The following is an 18038-nucleotide window of genomic DNA, read 5'->3' as shown; positions in this document are numbered from 1 at the left end:
CTGAATCTCTTCCTGGTGTTAATTTGGGTAACACTGTGCAGGTGAAGGTCATGGGGGGGACTGACACTTAGAGCCCCAGGGCGTGTGCGCAATAGGCCCATTCATTAATCCTTCTATGTTTTGAGGTCATGTAGTGTCTGTTTTGGTTTGACTCCCTGACAAAGGCTTGTATGCCAAAACGCGTCAAAGTTTTTAAAGGTTTAAGATAACCAAGCCATGACAATAAAGGATTTTTAAGTTTTCCAAAGAGAGTGCCTTGGATTTTCCTGAGTTTTGCTGTCTGTTTTGGTTGTTTTATGTCTCTTTGCAGTTCCTTTTGCATCCCTATGTGGTCATTTTGAGTCTCATCTAGGTTGGCATGTTTCAGTAATTCAAGTGACATATTGCATATAAAAGCCAGGAGGCCCTCCTCACACTTTGGGCCCCTGAATCTGTGCCCAATAGGCCTGTTCAATAATCCTTCCCTGCTTTGATGTCATTTTGTGTCTTTTTTGGTTGTTTTGTGTCTCTTTGCCATTCTTTTGCACCTCTTTGTGGTCATTGTTAGTCTTTTCCTGGTAAGTACACGTTATACCAACTTCAGTGACGTTTATCAAATGAAGGCCAAGGGGCTCCCCTCACACTTTGGGCCCCAGTAGGCCCCTTTAGTAATTTTACCATGCTTTGAGGTCATTTTGTGTCCTTTATAGATGATTTGTGTCTCTTGGCAGTTCTGTTTCCTCTATTTGTGGTCATTTTGAGTCTTATCCAGGTTGGCACATGTTACAGTAATTTAAGTGACATTTTGCAGATGAAGGCCAGGGAGCCCCCCTTACATTTTGGGCCCCTGGGCCTGTGCAGTAATCCATCCATGCTTTAACGTAGTTAAAGTAGGCCTGTGCAGTAATCTGTCCATGCTATGAGGTAGTTCTGTGTCATTTTGATTGTTTTGTGTCTTCCTTTGCATCTCTTTGTGGTCATTTTGAGTCTTATCCTGGTCGGTACATGTTACAGTAATTTAAGTGACATTTTGCAGATGAAAGCTAGGGAGGCCCTGACACTTTGGGTCTTGGGCTTGTGCCCAGTCCCGTTCAGAATCCAACTATGCCTGACAGTAGCATGATAAACCACTTTGTTTTTCTAATTTCCTTTTTTGATGCAATAAATAACAATAAAATAATGTTAAATTACCCTAAATCAACAGGTTAAGAAGCCTGTTCTTTTGGTATTATGCAGCATTATTAAATTTTTTAAAATGTCTTCTGTAAAGAGCTGCAGGGTAGCCTACATTGCACCTATCTTTAATGTATCATATTCCTCGTTCATCTTGTGTGGCTATGTTATTATGTTATGTTTAATTGTGGAAGTTAGGTTAGGTTGTATAAAAAGTACACACAGACCAATTCACTGCAAGGACACTTTAATTTATCAGAAGCAATAAATATTCACATCTCAGTTCTCTATTCTTTCAGTACACATAATACATACACAAAGAAAAAATTGAAATCATTTGTTTTAAATGATATCAATAAGTGCACTGACATATAAACTTTTTTTAGGCTTTAATTTAGATAATGGTAACTCATTCTCTCACCTTCAGTCAGAAATAATAAGAAAAGAAAAAGAAGTCAATATTCCTCATGGCCAACATCTCCTATCCCTGTCCCTCTTTTTCTATGTACATACTAAGTGGCACTCACATGCACGCACCTGAATACAGAATGGGAGTAGTTCATCCCATAGTTATGATAAGAAGCCTATGTATAATATAGTATGTACATTCAGATTTATACAGTACAATCTAGTCAATAAGTGCAGATATATTCATGCAAGAAGAGTCAAAAGGACACAAGAAAAAGAAAAAGGCTAGCCAACACATATAAAATCGTCATCTGACATTCCTGACACTCTCCAAACCTCCTTAAAATCAATTTGTTGAGATCTTCTTGAACTCCGCCATCTTTTTCAGTAGTTTGTTCCGTAGACTTCTTGACTTTGTCCTCAGCCACTCATTCTCTCCTTAACCAGAGTTGGTAATCAGTGGCACTGAAGGTAAACGACATCAGCGCTCAATTACAACCTCAAAAACTGCAGTAGCAAAAGGGTTAACACTTACACACGAGGCCCACAGAAAAAAAGGGGGGAAATACATTATGTACCTGTAGGCTATTTTACATTCTTGACTCTTGTTGTGTTTGTAAACAAGGAGCCCTCAGCAGGATGCCGTGGCATCAACAAAAATGTAATAAGAGATTTGAAAAAGTGGCAGAGGAGGGAGGATCAGAAGGCGGCCATTTCTGACTTAAGACATCACGTGTGCAAAACCACGAAACCTTCATGTAAAAGCGTGCTTCCTCAAAACATAAAAAACACACAATGACTAAATCTGATGGCTGTGAAGTGAGCACAGGTGTCCTGTTTAATTAAGAGGGGAATCCAATTTCTGCAACCATTTTTTTCCAAACATGGGAGCCTTATAAATCTAAAATGAAAATAAACATGCACTCAGTTCCATTCTTTAAATTCAAGTTTTGTTAGTCACCCCGTTTGAGAAATCGTGCCCCCGTTTGCTCACATCAAACAAAAACAGAAAAGGAGGAATATTGTTGGCGTTCAACTCAATTTGAACAAAACTCTTTCATTATTTTCAACAACCAATAATACTAATTATCAAAAAGATGAACTGAATGGAAAGCATGGTACTATGGAAATAAATCACACTTCACATATCGGAACACCCTCTAGTGGTTATGGCGAACTGAGGGGATTTATATGTGCATATACTTTCTATAACCATGTACAAACATCTGCTGATATAATTAATCACTGATCAAAACAATTATCGTACAATATTCATCATACTCATAGCAGGTATATTATAATATCGATAAAACAGCAAGAAGCTTCAGAAACATTCAAAATATATTATTGATTGTGTCGTTAATTTCCCCATACCCCACAAGGAATGCATTATAAAGCCAGGTGGCTCCTGTCGACATGTAAAAGACCATTAAGCAAAAGACTGTCAGGAAACCGTGCACTGGTTTGTAGAAGTTTAAGACAAAGCAACATATCTGAGGTCATCTTTAGAAAAAAAGATGCCTGTTAGCAACCTGCAAAAATGGACGGAGACATCATGAAGCCAAGTAAATTATTGCAAAGTCAAGGGACATTTTTTGCAACTCTCTGCTCTTTTTAATGCCAAACTCTGCCGGAATGCATTCGGTGGTTTATTTACATCCCCGTGTAAGCAGCTGGATATATATGGTCTCCGTTTTTCCAGTGTCACATTATTACACCGTGGTACTGTACATGGAAATAGTCTCATACAGACTCAACTAGACTTCAAACAATTAAAACTGAGGCAATATATCTAGATATAGATTTAGTTTCATCTTAAATTATATGGCTATAGACTTTTTTTTATATTGTTTTTATTCTTGTGGATGTGCATGTGTGTGCAGGTTTCAAAGACGTGTGCACACGCTGTTAAACTCTGGCTGTGCTCTTTATCTCCACCTACATGTGTGGGAAACGGAGGTGAAAGTAACAGAGACGAAGCAAGCTGCGTTTCCTCTTGTCACTAGCGCTGCTGCTGTTACTTTCTGTCCTGGCAGACTTGGTCCTAGACCTCGTCCTGCCAACCTCCTCCACTCTATAATCTGACCTGTGACCCCTCGGGCCCCCCATCCTGCTCACACCACGGTACTTATCCGGTTGATAGGCTTGGATTTGGAGCTGCCCCCTGTACCTGTCGCTCCAGCCCCCGTCACCTGCGGCCCCTGCTGAGGCTGCCCGGGGTGCTGGGGGGGGAGAGGGGAGAGAGGTGTAAGAGGGGTAAGGGGGGACGAAGGGGGGGGTAAAGGGGAGTGTGGTGGGGGAGGGGGGATGGAAGAGAGAGGAGGGTACTGGGGCAGATACGGGGCGACGGACGCTGCGTGATGCGCATTGACGGAGGCGGACGGAAGGTTGTGGGGTAGAGTGCCGAATATGAAGTGTGTTTGGTGGGTGGAGTGGCTGGCTGGGTGTGGTGTGTGCACGTGTCCTGGGTGGGTTTGGGAGTGTGCGTGGGGGTGGGGGTGGGAGTGAGACAGGGTTAGCGGAAGTTTGGTACCAGGGACGGCGCCCCCTCTGATAGAGTGTGTAGGCTGCGCGTGGTACAGGGCGAACTGTGGGTTCTGGGAATGTTGGGAGAGAGGAGAAAGGGGGGGGGGACATCCCACCACCATGTTGGCGTAACGACCCGGAAGCCCATGCTGGGATAGCTGGGAGAGATGGGCCAGCTGCGGGTGCTGGGCGAGTGGGGGGCCAAGGGGTGGACGACAGGGTAGTGGGCCTCTCTGTATAGTATGAGGGGGCACTCCTTGCAAAGGAGGGGGGGCAGTTTGGACGTGGTAGCGATGGTGATGGTAGTAAGGTGGTGGCGGCTGCACGGTGGCCACGTGACAGTACTGTGCGTGCAGCGCCTGGATCTTGGAGGGTCCCCCGTCCAGCTGGCACAGCGATGAAGGGGAGTGAGGAGGGGGCCCTCCCGTAGTCGGTGGGGGTACAGGTGCGGGGTAGGGTGGCCCCGGTGGAATAAGGGGCCCTGGTGGTTTGGCGCGTTTGCTGCCGAATAGGGAGCCCAGGAAGGAACCGCTGCTGTTGTTGCTGCTCCCCCCAGGGCCGCTCCCCGCTCCTGCTCTCTCTGCACTGCTGGAGACTCCCCCAACTCCGGTCCCAGCAGTGGTATGTTGCTGCCCCGGCCCACCCCCCACCCCCGATCCGGGGCTCAGGATGGGGCGATGAGGCCGGAAGTCTTCTGTTCCATAGCAGCCAGGCAACACGCCTGGCATTGGGTAGCGCTGGTGAGGCTGTGGGCTGCTAATGATGGAGCCCTGGGAGAATAAAGCATCATCAGGTTTTAGAAAAATCACTTAAAGGAACAGTTCACCACAAAATACATATTTTCCCTCTTACCTATAGGGCTATTTATCAATCTAGACTGATTTGATGTGAGGTGCTGAGTGTTGGAGATATCGGCCGTAGAGATGTCTGTCTTCTCTCTGATATAATGCAACTAGATGCCACTCAGCTTGTGGTGCTCAATGTGCCAAAATACATTTAAAAAACTCAACAGCAAAGTTTCTTTTCAGAAATCATGACCTGGTTACTCAAGATAATCCACAGACCTTGTTGTGAGCAGTTTCATATAGGAGCTACTGGACTACACCTGCGAACCGTATCACTGCGCAGAAGGAAGCGTGCATCAACTGCTAGCTCACCTAGCATCACTGAGTTAGGTAAAGTTACAGCTCAGCCGAGGGGGACGCCATTAATATTTACATCTCGCACTGTCACCAGCAGGAGCCTCTTGTCCATTCGTGTTGTCACAAGCCTATTATCCATGGGTGGATGCACACTTCCTTCTGTGGAGTGATATGGTTGGCAGGTGTAGTTCAGGAGAAAGAAAATAGTTCCTACATGAAACTGCTTACAACAAGGTCTGTGGATTATCTAAGTAACCAGGTCATGATTTCTGGAAAGACACATAAGCCCCTTTTACACCGTCTTGCTGTTCTGAATAAAAGGTATGATCACAGAATGGGGGGCCAAAGCTGTCTCACCTTTGAGCCCGGAATGGAGGTAATAACAGCACTGAAATTAGGTCTGTATAAATGGGACAGCTGGCAAGACGGGATCATGGGTGGCACAGGTGTGATGTTTTGACGACATGTTATGTGTGCAACCCACTGCGGGAGATTTAAAAAGTGGCTGTTAGCAATTAGCAGCTAACTAAAAGAAGAGCAGCGGCCGATGATGTCTGCAAATTGGGAAAACAATGATGTCCGGAAGCTTGTTTTCCTCCAAGCAGAGGATGAGATCAGTTTTTCAAATGTATTTTTTGGCACTCTGAGCACCTCAAGCAGAGTTCCATCTAGTTTTATGCAGACGTCTCTATGGCCCACATCTCCAACCCTCTGCAACTCACGCCAAACAGGTAGAAGGAAAAATGTATTTTTTTGTGAACTGTCCCTTTAAGGAAAAAAGGCACTAAAGTTCCTGTTTTCACCACACACAGGACATAGTTGTATCTGGAGGTTTGAGACATGCTTGGACAAGCATGAACAGCCATGCAAAGAGTGTCAGTGCAGGACAGGTTTATGTGGACACATGCATGTACACGCACACCATCTATATGCACACACTGAACGTGCTCGGGAAGATGAAGCACCAGTGAGAGGAAAATGCAGGTCTGTTAAAGGTTACAGGTCAACATCTAGTCTTTAAGACTTACTTCCATGGTACTGTCCAGAGAACCAACACTGTTCCTGCGACCACGTTTCCCTGCACCCCACCAGGAAGAGTCAGGTTAGCAAAGAGTGGAAGAAAGTTTGTTCACATGTGTTTTTGAAAAAGAGAGGAGTTGCATAAGCTGTGTCTGAATGTCAGCGAGAAAGAAGAACAGGATATAGCAATAGAGACAGAAATACTTTATAGAAGCTGTGCTACCCAGTTCCACCCAGCTGACAGGAAAGAAATGCAAATTGAACCCAATTTCTGAGGGGACGTTTTCTCACCTGCGTCCGATAGGTCCCTGAGAGATGAGCTGAGCGCCGTGCGTTTGAGACCCTCACCCACCGAGCAGTTGTCATCAAAACTTGTCCTTCCCAGGGTGCCATTCACAACATCGCTCTTCACACCTACGCCTCCAACCACACCTCCAGTGAGCAAGCTGGGCCGCATCACACCTTTCTGTTTCTCCAACTCGGCTGTAAATAAACACAAAGGGCACAGGGGAATTAAAATCAGAGGGAGACACAGTACAAAGGATAAGTAATATACTTGCAGCACTTTATTTCTTGATGCTGAAAGCTGTGCAATCATCACAACATCCAAAGTTATAGTTCACAGTAACAGCCAGTAGATGGGGCACTTACATTCCACTCTGTACTTCTCCATCTCTTGCACTTCAGCAATGCTCTCCCTGAGGTCGCTAACAAAGCGGGTGCGGTCTTGCTGACTGGGTGCCATAAAAACGATAAGAACCTTCCTCTCCCCACCCAGGACTGCTGAGGTCAGGCGGATGCCATGAGGGTAGTCTGTGAGGTGCAAACAGAGAGAAATAAAATACTTCATAATCATAGAGGGTCATTACGAAGAGCTGAAATGTGCAAAATGAAAAATAGGCTGCTTACATGAGTTCTGGAACATGTGCACTTGCATCTCAACCAAAGGGAAAGATTGTCTGAAACTATAAGTCACTGAGGTTTTCTTCTTCTGGAAGATTTTGGTCACCTGATGCAGAGAACACAGATTGGATATTTTATTTACAAGGCTGTAAATGTACAGTGTGTAAAATTTAGGGGGACATATTGGCAGAAATGGAATATAATGCATTCTTTAGTGTACAATCAATTAAAAATGTCATAGGAGGACACAGGAGCACAATCAGTGACAGGCTCATTCCCCAAGATGCACCACAGAGCGCCACAGGAAGACATTCCTACCGGTTGCCATCATCAGCACTCTGAGTTAGTAGACTAGCATTTGAACTTCATTTACCTTCTGCATTTATAATTCATAAGTAACTATCAGGTGCAATATTTGTCACCTCTTGAATATACATATTAATTTGACATACAATGCACATAACTGTTCATATTTCTATGTTCACTCTAATTCTATTGCTGTTTTATTCTACTGATGTATATATTGTAGTTAAATTACACACTTACAGCTTCAGCACAGTGACGATATATACTTTATTTTTAATATTTTAATTTTTTATATCTCTAAGTACTCGTGTTAAACATGGTAGCATAATGCACATTTTTTCTATTCTACTGCTTTCTATTTGCACACTTTTATTTCATACTCTTATTCGTACTTCTTATTATTCTCTATTCTTTACATCGGCGTGACTGTAACGAATCATAATTTTCCCTCGGGCATCGATTAAGTATTTCTGATTCTGATTTCTGATCTGATTTGTTGTGTTTTTGTTACCTTAGAATGAGCAGTTTGGATCTACATGTTTATCCTGCTGCACTGCCATGTTTCTACAGTAGCCCAGAATGGACAAACCAAACACTAGCTCTATTAATCATAGGGCCATTTGAGTTTTCACTTCAGCCACTGTATTTAGCAGCACCTCAACGATGAGAATGTCGGAATAACAGTGATTTCTTAAAAGTGAAACTGCTTTATTCAGTGTTTTACCGGTTTAAATCACCAGTGGTCTCATTTATAAACATTGCACATGCACAAAACGACATGCCACTTCCCACGCAAAAGTTATGAGCTATAAAAATATACTTCATGGAAGAAACTTTGACCCATGAACATTCTGAAGACAGGAAACTGGGGACGCAGATGAGGTGGAAGCTTGATTGTAGAAATTGTCAAATATTTTTTTGGCGCACACCATTTTTGGCTTTTGTCCGTATGAACATTTTTCGTACGGATCCGACGCATTGTTTTCTAAATGAGATCCCAGGTCTGTTTGTTTTGGAGAGAAGGAGACCTCTGCGGCTAATTTGGCTCCTGCTGAAAAAGTCCTAAGTTATCAGGAAAAAGAGGTGAGCACACATTTGCAAGTGATGGGCTAGCGGACCGTCTCCATCATGCCGAACAGCATTAGAGAAACACTGATTTGTAACATGAAACTGCTTTATTCAGTGTTTTTATCAGTTTTATTCACTTGGTCCGTTTGTTTTAAAGAGGAGGGGACCTCTGTGGATAATTTGGCTCCCCATAAAAACCTCCTGAACAATGAACACTGAAGGAATTCTAACCAGGAGAAGTTTCAGCTGGTTGTAATCTGCAGTCCTCACCACTAGATGCCACTAAATCCCCCTAAATCTTACACACTGATCCTTTAAAATTCAATATGTAGATTTCATGTCTTAAAAAGTGATGAATGTGAGTCTTACCACCAGAAGGTCATTAAAGAGGAAGACCTCTCGTTGGTGAACTCCGGTCCTCTGAGGTCTGTTGGGGTCGGGCACCTCGTAGAGCTGGCAGCAACACACCAGCCTACGATGGGGAAGGGACAGCACCTATACAGACAAAGACAGTATAAATAAATAAATGAACTTTAAGCTAGTCATGACAACATATTTCACAGCACTGTTATGTTGCTCACAGGCTTCTTGCCCACAATGACTCTCTCCACTGCCTGCACTTGGGACACGTGGTCATCGTTGGTCCGTAGCTCCCATTTCTGTATCCGCTGGTAGATCCCAACCAGCAGGTCCCTGGGGATATCCTGGCCATTGTCTACGCCTTTGGTGGGGAGAGGGGAAGGGAGGGTTTTAGGAAATGATGTCAAAACTGCATTACACAAGTCACAAATTAAACAGTGTGTCTGATGCAAGATGCCAAAAGAAACCTGCTTAAAGTCCAAATGAAATTATATTTAGTCGTTCCTCTTTGCATTAAAAAATAATTACTAGATGTTTTTTACATTTCTCCCATTTTTCATTAACAGGAATAAAGAGGTGTTTGGGGAAATATCATAAATACTCCTTTTCGTCTCAGCCGGATGGAGGGGCATGTCTGTATTTGACTGACAGCCGCTGGCAGGCTACCAGAGCGCTAGTGTTACACCGTGAGCGAGGGACAAAGTAAACAAACTTGCGCTGTAGCCTGCATGTCACCAGCAGGCAGCATGTTGTTAGTGATACTGAAGTGTAAGGACCACGTCAGACCAAATACGTTGTTTAATGTACTGCTGTTGAGCAGATAAAGGAATTACCTCACCAACAACATTATTATTTTATGCGGCAGTTACTCATCCTGTGTTACACTGAATTTGTCTGTTTTTTCTCCCATGTCTCCACAGCGAACAAAGAATCCACAAAATTGTTGATGAATTAGCATGACAGGGGCTGCATTCAACAACAGCAAAACTATATCAAAACATCTGTTTAGAAACTTTCACACAGCTCGTGCAGTATAATCCAAGTCTCATTTTTCCAGTGCTTCCCAAAGACATGAAAAACCGTACTATTTAAAACACTTCTGCATATGAGTAGCGAGCCTGGAGAAGTGGCTGCTTCTAAATGATGCTCATGTATTCCATTGAGCAAACATGTGCTTCCCCAAGAGCACTACTCATCCCTCTGTGAGACTGTTTATGCAGAAGTGTTTTAAATAGCGAAAATGCATGTTTGGGAAGTACTGATCATACGACTGGAAAAATGAGACTTGGATTATACTGCACGAGTTGTGTGAGAATTTGTAAACAGATGTTTTGATAGAGTTTTGTTGTGGTTATAATCAGCTCCCCATGACTTCCATTCATCATGACTTCAATTCAGTTATCAGTTTTTGGATTCTTTGTTCACCATGCAGGCATGCAAAACAAAACACTGCCACCGCCATTAGCTAGGCACTTTTTGCCTGTGAATGTTTGTCCAGTCGCTTGTTTAACAAGTTGAGGTGCAGGACACAGACATGTGTTGAAGTTTGTAAGTTATATAAGAGTGAGACTGGAGCAGAAAAGCTAATGTGGGTTGTTGTTCAGACTCTGTGGCCCTGGTGTTGTGTGGCAGGCTGCTGTCTGGCTCGGTGTGACCATCTGCTCTGCCTGTCATAGATCGCTGACGTTACGGCTTCATGCAAGATTCGGATGGCTGTATAAAAATAAGGTCACCATCTACGTAGATAGATACCAAAATGATACTCTGTTGAATTGCTGCAAAACTAGGGGGCAAAAATAAAAATGTCTCCCTTTCAGTTTCTGATTTTTTTTTAGGTATTTATAGAGCAGATATGCTACTGTAACATAACAAAAAATGCAATTAGATTTCAGTTGGACTTAAAACATGTTTAAAAGTCCTGTTAACTAGATGTTCATTTGCTCATAGTGTCCATAAAGGCATCATTGACTACTTTTACTGTGTAATATGTGTTATGTATCAAGTGTTTGTGTCTCTTCTGTCTAGTAGCACCTCTCAAATTCTTGATGAAATCCTCCAGTTTCATCTTCCTCTCAGCTTTGACGTTGGGACTGTACATATCTGTGTTGAGGAGGATGATGGCAAAGGCCAAGATGAAGATGGTGTCCGGGTTCTGGAACTGCCGAACCAGCGTTGGATTACACACACAGTATCTCTGACTGCAGAAGAGACAGAAACAACATTTGCATTTTGATGCATAGCCACACTTCAGTGCATCTTAATCTGCCTATCACTCAGGCGTTTCTCCATTGTAAACTCACTGTATCCAACAACATACAAACCTAAAGGCCTCTATGAGTCGCTCCACTTTTTGGGCTTCTCCTTGAACTTTAATCTGAGCCTGGAACTTCCTGAGGGCGTCATCCAGGTCCATTCCTGAGAAGTCCATTTCATCCACCACACAGCTGAAACACACACAGCAGAGGTCACAATCTAACCTCTCCCGCTGAACACCATGAAAACTCAGAAACACTCGTCATGTTATATATTATTATACAGATACACATTACGGGTGGCTGTGGCTCAGGTTGTCCACTAAGTGTCCTTGAGTGAGATGCTGAACTTGCTTGAACCAAATTTCTCCCACTTGTGTGTGAGTGTGCATGGGACTGCTTATTGTGCCTGATGCCACCAGTGTATGACTGCGTGTGTGAATGCTGGCTTGTGTTGTAAATTGTACTTTGAGTGGTCGCTCAGACTAGAAGAGCCTTATATATAAATGCAGTCCATTTATCATTCAGTCCATTTACATTCACCTGGATCTTTTTTTTTTTTGTTTGTCCTACATTACCTGACATTACTGCTCTGTATTCCCGTACTTACTCTAAAACATCTTTGTTGAATTGTTTCTGCCGGTTTCCCAGAAACTCTCCAATCATCTGCCGGCTGAGGCCTTTCCTCTCCAGGATGAAGCGAGCGATGCCAACTGGAGTGTCTGACACAAAACCTCTCTCTATCAGGTACTGGATCCCTTTCTCCGGCTTCCTGTAGTCAGTGAAAAAGAACTTTATCATTACAGCTTCACCAGTTTAAAGCTACAGATGGTAACTTAAATAAAAAAAGAGAGACTGTTTCTATATCCACGCAGCATTACGAGACAGACGCCTGTGGAAAAAAAATTATGTCCCTCCTACTCCTAATACTTTCAATGGCATTTGCAAGAACTACAGTGCACCAAAAACAACCAATCAGTCGATGATACTCTAACGCAGCTGTCAATCATGTCAGGTACTGCTTGTGAACTTCATTCAAACTGTCAAACTAGGCAGCACTGATCAAATATGAATCAAGATTCTGTCTCTGCATTGCCTTTTTCTCATGTCAGATGTTTTCAGAAACACATTTTAGTGCACTGTTTAGCTGTACACTGAGAATGTTTGCTCCAGCTGGTAGGCCGTACTTCATTTATATTTAAGTATAAACATATTTTAGTTTACGGTTTAGCTCTAAAATAAGAAAGTTTGTGCTCCGGCCACCATTTTGAGCCAAAAAACGAAGCAAGGCCTACCAGTCAGAGCAAAGGTTCTCATTTTACAGCTAAACGGTACTCTAAATTGATTTCTTATAATATTAAAGGTAGAAGTAGGCAATCCAGTAACAGAATCGTCACTTATATTTCATCAGCACTGCCTAATTTGACATGATTGACAGCTGTATTACAGACTCCTCAGCTCTGATTGGTTGGTTTTCCTTCAGCTGCGGTGGATTTCAGGAAATGCCATTAGAAGCAATGGGAGGAAGAGGAACATGACTTTTCTTCACACAGTAGTGTGTGTTTGTGTGTTTTGTTAACTATGTCAACTGTTAGTGTTTCATTTACAGTGGATGTGCATTATGATGTAGTATTTAGTATTGTGTTATGTAGTGTGAATGTATGTTTTGTTTTGTCACTATGTAACTGTGTAGACCCCAGGAAGAATAGCCACTGCAATGCAAAGGCTAATGGGGATCTTAATAAACAAACACACAAACAAATAAACAAACTATTTGTCTCATTTACTACTGTCTGAATAAAGTGACAATTTTAGCAAATATGAAGTTACTACGGTAGTCTAGATGGGCACTTGTGTTTGTTAGCACTCCAGGCATCTTACTTGTTGAAGAGGTTGAGGCCTATACGATACTGGCGTCTCTGCACCACATCACTGTTGAATGGCGGGGAGTCCCAGCTGTGGCGGCTTTCTCTCTGGTACGTCTGCTTTCCCAGAGGTGGCAGAGGTTCTCGCAGGCTGTCCTGAGACGAGGAGCCGGAGCTGCAGTTGACTGTCTCGTTGGAGTTGGTGGTGGAGTTGAGTGAGTCGTTGTCTCCATCTGAGCAGCACGGCTGCTCCAGACCACCAGGGGGCAGAGCTGTAGAGGAGGAGGAGGACAGAGGGGTGGTGGGGGGCTGCTGAGGGGAGGAGGAGGATGAAGGTGTGTCGGGGTATTGATGGTGGTGGATAGGGTGGTGGTGATGGTGGTGGTGTGCAGCCACCTGGTGAGGGATGTGTGTGGGTATGGGTCTGCCAGGGGCTCGAGTCTGACCTTGGGCGGCTGCTGTGGAGGTAGGGCGGGTGCCCGTGTTGGGGGAGTGTTTGAGGGTTCCCTGAGGGGAGCCAGCCCCTACACCGGGCTCCTGCTCATAGACCAGCTGTCTGCTCAGAGAGCCACGATCTGAGCGGTCACTCATGTCCACCGAACTGTCACTGGGTGGCTCAATAGTGAGGAGAGGCAGATGTGCGCCCCTTAGACGATAGTCCCTGCACTCCGTACACGGGGTGCTGCGTCGACTGTTACTGCTGCCCCCTCCCTCAGTGTCCCTGCTGTCCTCACGTCCTCCGACACCACCACCGGGGCCCCAGTACTCTGTATCTGTGCTGCTGGGCGCCCGATCAAGGGACAGCGGGGATGACGGCATGCCATCATCCATGTAAAGGGTGACGTCGCTGTACGAGGTGGCGGTGCTGTCACCGTGCATACTGAGTCCTCCTCCAGCACCCCTGGCTCGTTCTCCTAAACCTCTTTGGGAGGAGGGGTTGCTGCTGCTGCTCCACACACACTCTCCGAAGTCTTCACTAATCCCTCCACCCTCCCTGCTGCCCTCTTGGGAGTCATTGCGACCCGCGCGGCAGGTAAGGGCATCATCGATGGAGTCAGCTAAGGACTTGACCTGAAGGGAACACAAAGTGGGGTAGGAGATCAACATTCCTCATGTCTGAACGGAAACTTCTTAATATAGTGCATTTGTCACGTCTTACACATAAAATCCAGTCACTCCAGCGTGCTTTGAGGGTTTAAGGCTGGTGATTAAAACCTTCTTTTAGTTGCTTTGTGCAGTTGTCTGATAAGTTTTTCTTTATTCTCTTATTTTTCTGTTACAGTAAAGACCTTTGAGACTTTCAAGCCATAAAGAGTTTTATATATAAATAAATGAACACTGTTACCTGTTTGGAGAAGGAGTCCTCTAAGTGGGTGTAGTCTCCTGTGCGGTCTGGGTCAGGGGAATGTGGAGGCCCTATGGCAACACTGTGGGTGAAGTTGGTCTGTGTCTGGGCTTGCTGCTGAGGCTGTCGCTCATCAAAGGAATACTGCAGTCTCATGTTGGACAGGATGATGCGGCGTGTCATGCGGCTCTCTGACGCAGAGCTTCTGAGGCGCTCAAAGTTCTTGTTCATGCGATACTGTCTGAAGGCCGTCTGAATGGTCCTAGCTGCTCTGCGACTTACAAAGGAGCCGCCATACTTTCTCTCCAGCATCTCAACCTGTAGGGACAAGGAGAACAAAGGCATCCATTATCCTCATATTGTTTGCTAGCGCTCATGGCTTACAAGACACACCAAAGAACACAAACACTTGCAATATGAATCCTCTGACCACGTCGTTACCTTCTTATCCTGCAGATCCGTCGAGAGTTCATAGCTGTCTGAAAGTGCCTTGCATCTCTTGTTCTCTTCTTCCTCTTGCTTGCGGAGGGCCAGACTTGCAGGTTGGTGGCGCGTTCGTAGTGCCCAGGCCAAGCTGGCTGAACTGGAGGCCGACACACACGAAGGGTCCCTGGATCCAGATGGCGCGCTGCTGGTGCTGCTGTCAGTATAGCGTTCCGAGCCGCGCAGGTAAGGCGTCTGGCTGAATGAGCTGTCTTTGTGGGTGCCCGTCTCTGGACACTGGGAATCCCCCTCCACACTGCAGCAGAAAATTAGCAGCAGCTTTTAGAATGAGTCATGAGTGGCTTGACAAAGTATCACACCAAACACTTTGAAGTGTGTTAAGTGCAAATTAGAGAGTGAATGAATGATTGAGTAAGTTCAGGAATCATGCTGAATAGTACTTAAGAGCTCACACATAAGGACTTACATGTAAAGTTTAGAGCAGCGAGGACTTAACCATCTCTTAGAGGAACTCATGATGAAGTTCTATCACTCGTAAACTCCTTTTGCTTTAAAGAGGTGCCAAATCTGACAGCATTCCTTGTCTACATTGTTGGTTGATGATCCATTAGACATAAAGGTCTCTGCCCTCAATCTCCTTCCTTTATTGAGTCAGGAGGATGAGTTAATGTACTACTACGTTTAGCCAAGCCTACCAGTGTTTATCTGCTTCTCACCGTCTTTCTCTCAGTGAATCCTTGTCTGACAATCACAACAGTGACAGCAAACTCCAAGGAGTCATCAACCACTAAAAAACACTACCACTACATACCAGCAACACCATACTGACAGGAAAGACCAGGTTGATACATTCGTCGCAGGTGTAAAACAGGCACGTCAGCTCACTGTGAAATATCGTGGGACAACAAACATGACAAAGCACATCTCCTCCCAGATTCACCCTCACTCTCGCAGAACTGAAAGCAAAGCACTTGCAACCAAATCACCAAGAAAATTACTCAAGGACCCTATTTGCAGTCAGCAGAGCGGAAACCAGAAAACTTATCAGTCCGGAGATCCTCCAAGTGTCTTCTTGTGCACGTATGCAGAGACTTAATCCACCTCAAGTCAAATAGTCAGTCTCTGTTTGGGAGGACTACAGTCACATGCTCCTGCCTACATTTCCTCCTTGTGTTAGCCGCACCCCCTTCCGTCAGCTGTCCCTTACAAGTCAGAGAGTACACAGCAAGGGTCAAGGATGTGTTGGAGCTTTACATTCAGCACATAGAAAAGGCACATCTCGCATTATTGTGTGGTTCTACCTTTTGCCTAGTTAAGGCCAGTGATACTCAACTTAGGGTGCTGACCATTTTCTAATTCATAAATTGATTCGCTCTGGGATTTTTTTGTACTTGGAATGTAAATAATGTGCTACAGCGCATAAAAAGCATCAGAATAGAGTTTGTTTATCAAAATAAAGTGCCAGGGGAGAACTCTGATCCCCTGACAGAGGTCCGGACTCATTTTTAATATATGAATTATTAATGTTTGTTTTTAACTGGCCCCTGGCCTTCTGTCATTTTCCAAAAGAGGCCAAGAGCAAAGCCAGATAAGTTTCCCTGGTTTAGGCTCGCACACTAATGCAGATGACAAAAAAGGGCTGAAATGGTGCCTTGTTGACTGTGACCATTTATGCTCTGTGTGGGTCAGCTAACGTCCTCCTCCCTCCCTCATTGTGTTGTCACTGTTCCACTGGATCGCAGAGACTTCCTGTGTTAGTATTCAGCTGGTAAAAAACAAGACAAGAAGGAAAAAGCTTCTTGGGGAACAAGGAAATAACTTGTAGGTATTTTAATTGGTTGGTTTTGATCTTGTAAGTCATACTGAAACACAAACATACCACACGTCAGTTCACATACAAAGACTGAGTACTTTGAGTGGGCAGAGGGGAAAACGTTGTACAATGCAGAATGCAGGGTCTTACAGCAGGACATCCTGTGCCTTCAAGCAACACGTGACCCGACTAAATTATTGTTGAGTCTAACAACAACACTGAGGACAACTCCATTATGTTGCATAACACGAGAGTCATGCAAAGGCCTGGTGAGGAAAAAGACACAATTCTGACATCTGCAGGAAAGCACACATCAACACAGCTGAGTTGTAAATGTAAACCACAAATTTAAAGCTATGCCACTTACAGAGAGCTCAGCACCACATTAACAAGCTGTGCGTTGTTTCCACTTTACAAATTAATTATGAGCAACAAGTTGTTGTCAACGTCCATCTCCTCTTGAAAACGTTTTATTTTTTTCTCCGTGTGCAGCATCATTTATCATTCCTCCTCCTCTACTCCTTAAATAGAGAAGCTGAGAAGCGGGAGGGGGTTGCTTGGTGACGGTTGCTGTGGGACGTTGTGGGCGGCGAGGCAGTTGTTAGGATGAGAAGCGTAGTTGCCATGACGATGTATTGACTGTTATCGCCATTGAGGTGGGTGTTGAAGATGCTCCACAGGTTGTGAATGACAGTCTACATAACATTTGCCTTGTAAACAGATAAAATAACATATCTGCGCAGGGTGAGGTGTGCAAACACAGCGTCGTCTAAACTTGTTGGTTCATTAAAAATGGAAGCCTGAATGAATCATCTACTTTTAGTGCCTCTTTACACATCGCCTAAACTGTGTGAATAGGAAATTCTGCCTTCTTCAGAGCTGCTTAAAAACTGCTCCTTTTAAGGAATGGAAACTAGCCACATGAGTGCCTCTGCAGTGTGCCAACAGGTAGACACAGGCAAGGGACTCACTGTAACTCCCCGCCATGCACATCAACAGGAGCAGATGGTATTTTCATTCAACTGAATCCCTGAAATCTAAAATACATGCAATGCAACATTTGGGAGTTGCAAGCCTGGTCTCATAAATTTGAATATTCACAGCTGTTGCTTGGATCAATTTAACCACTTTAAACATCCTTAAAAACTTAAGCTGTCATGTGTTCACATTTAAAGAAGGAAAATCGAAATACTTAGGACAAGAGGGAATGTCCTCTGTGGTGGATCAACCACAACACTCAAAAAATCAACTGTATGTGTTGTGTGACACATTTTAAAGTCAAGAGATGCCTTTTTAAACTCTCTAAGTTTGGTGAAGCATTTAAAATAAATGTATTCTGTTTCAGCATTGATTTTTCCCCCCTCTGTGCGAGGCCTTGCAATCCACCTCTAAGTGTGAATGCATTAACAAGACGATAATTTTTTTTGCCCGCAG

The 18038-nt window shown here is 44.2% G+C and overlaps 1 protein-coding gene across 4 annotated transcripts in view; it reads right to left on the bottom strand.

The window, feature by feature from the left end:
• Positions 1 to 1382: 1382 nt before the first annotated feature.
• Positions 1383 to 18038, bottom strand: part of iqsec2b (IQ motif and Sec7 domain ArfGEF 2b) — a 43702-nt gene continuing 27046 nt past the window's right edge. For 2 of the 4 annotated variants that reach the window (XM_033628694.2, XM_078169833.1), the window contains exons 2-14: positions 14789 to 15086; positions 14348 to 14665; positions 13019 to 14073; positions 11748 to 11909; positions 11207 to 11329; positions 10917 to 11083; positions 9107 to 9246; positions 8895 to 9020; positions 7158 to 7257; positions 6900 to 7061; positions 6540 to 6731; positions 6257 to 6306; positions 1383 to 4856 (exon numbers count right to left, since the gene is read on the bottom strand). In XM_033628694.2, coding sequence (XP_033484585.2) covers positions 3675 to 4856; positions 6257 to 6306; positions 6540 to 6731; positions 6900 to 7061; positions 7158 to 7257; positions 8895 to 9020; positions 9107 to 9246; positions 10917 to 11083; positions 11207 to 11329; positions 11748 to 11909; positions 13019 to 14073; positions 14348 to 14665; positions 14789 to 15086 — 4075 coding nt within the window. In that variant the 3' untranslated portion in view covers positions 1383 to 3674. Of the gene's footprint in view, positions 4857 to 6256; positions 6307 to 6539; positions 6732 to 6899; positions 7062 to 7157; positions 7258 to 8894; positions 9021 to 9106; positions 9247 to 10916; positions 11084 to 11206; positions 11330 to 11747; positions 11910 to 13018; positions 14074 to 14347; positions 14666 to 14788; positions 15087 to 15257; positions 15896 to 18038 lie in introns of those variants that run through there. The other 2 variants (XM_078169832.1, XM_078169834.1) reach the window with 2 other exon arrangements.

Source organism: Epinephelus lanceolatus, chromosome 8, assembly GCF_041903045.1.
Source record: "Epinephelus lanceolatus isolate andai-2023 chromosome 8, ASM4190304v1, whole genome shotgun sequence".
Lineage (NCBI taxonomy): Eukaryota > Metazoa > Chordata > Actinopteri > Perciformes > Serranidae > Epinephelus > Epinephelus lanceolatus.
Note: the sequence above shows the minus strand (reverse complement) of the source record. Positions and strands in the feature narration are given on the sequence as shown.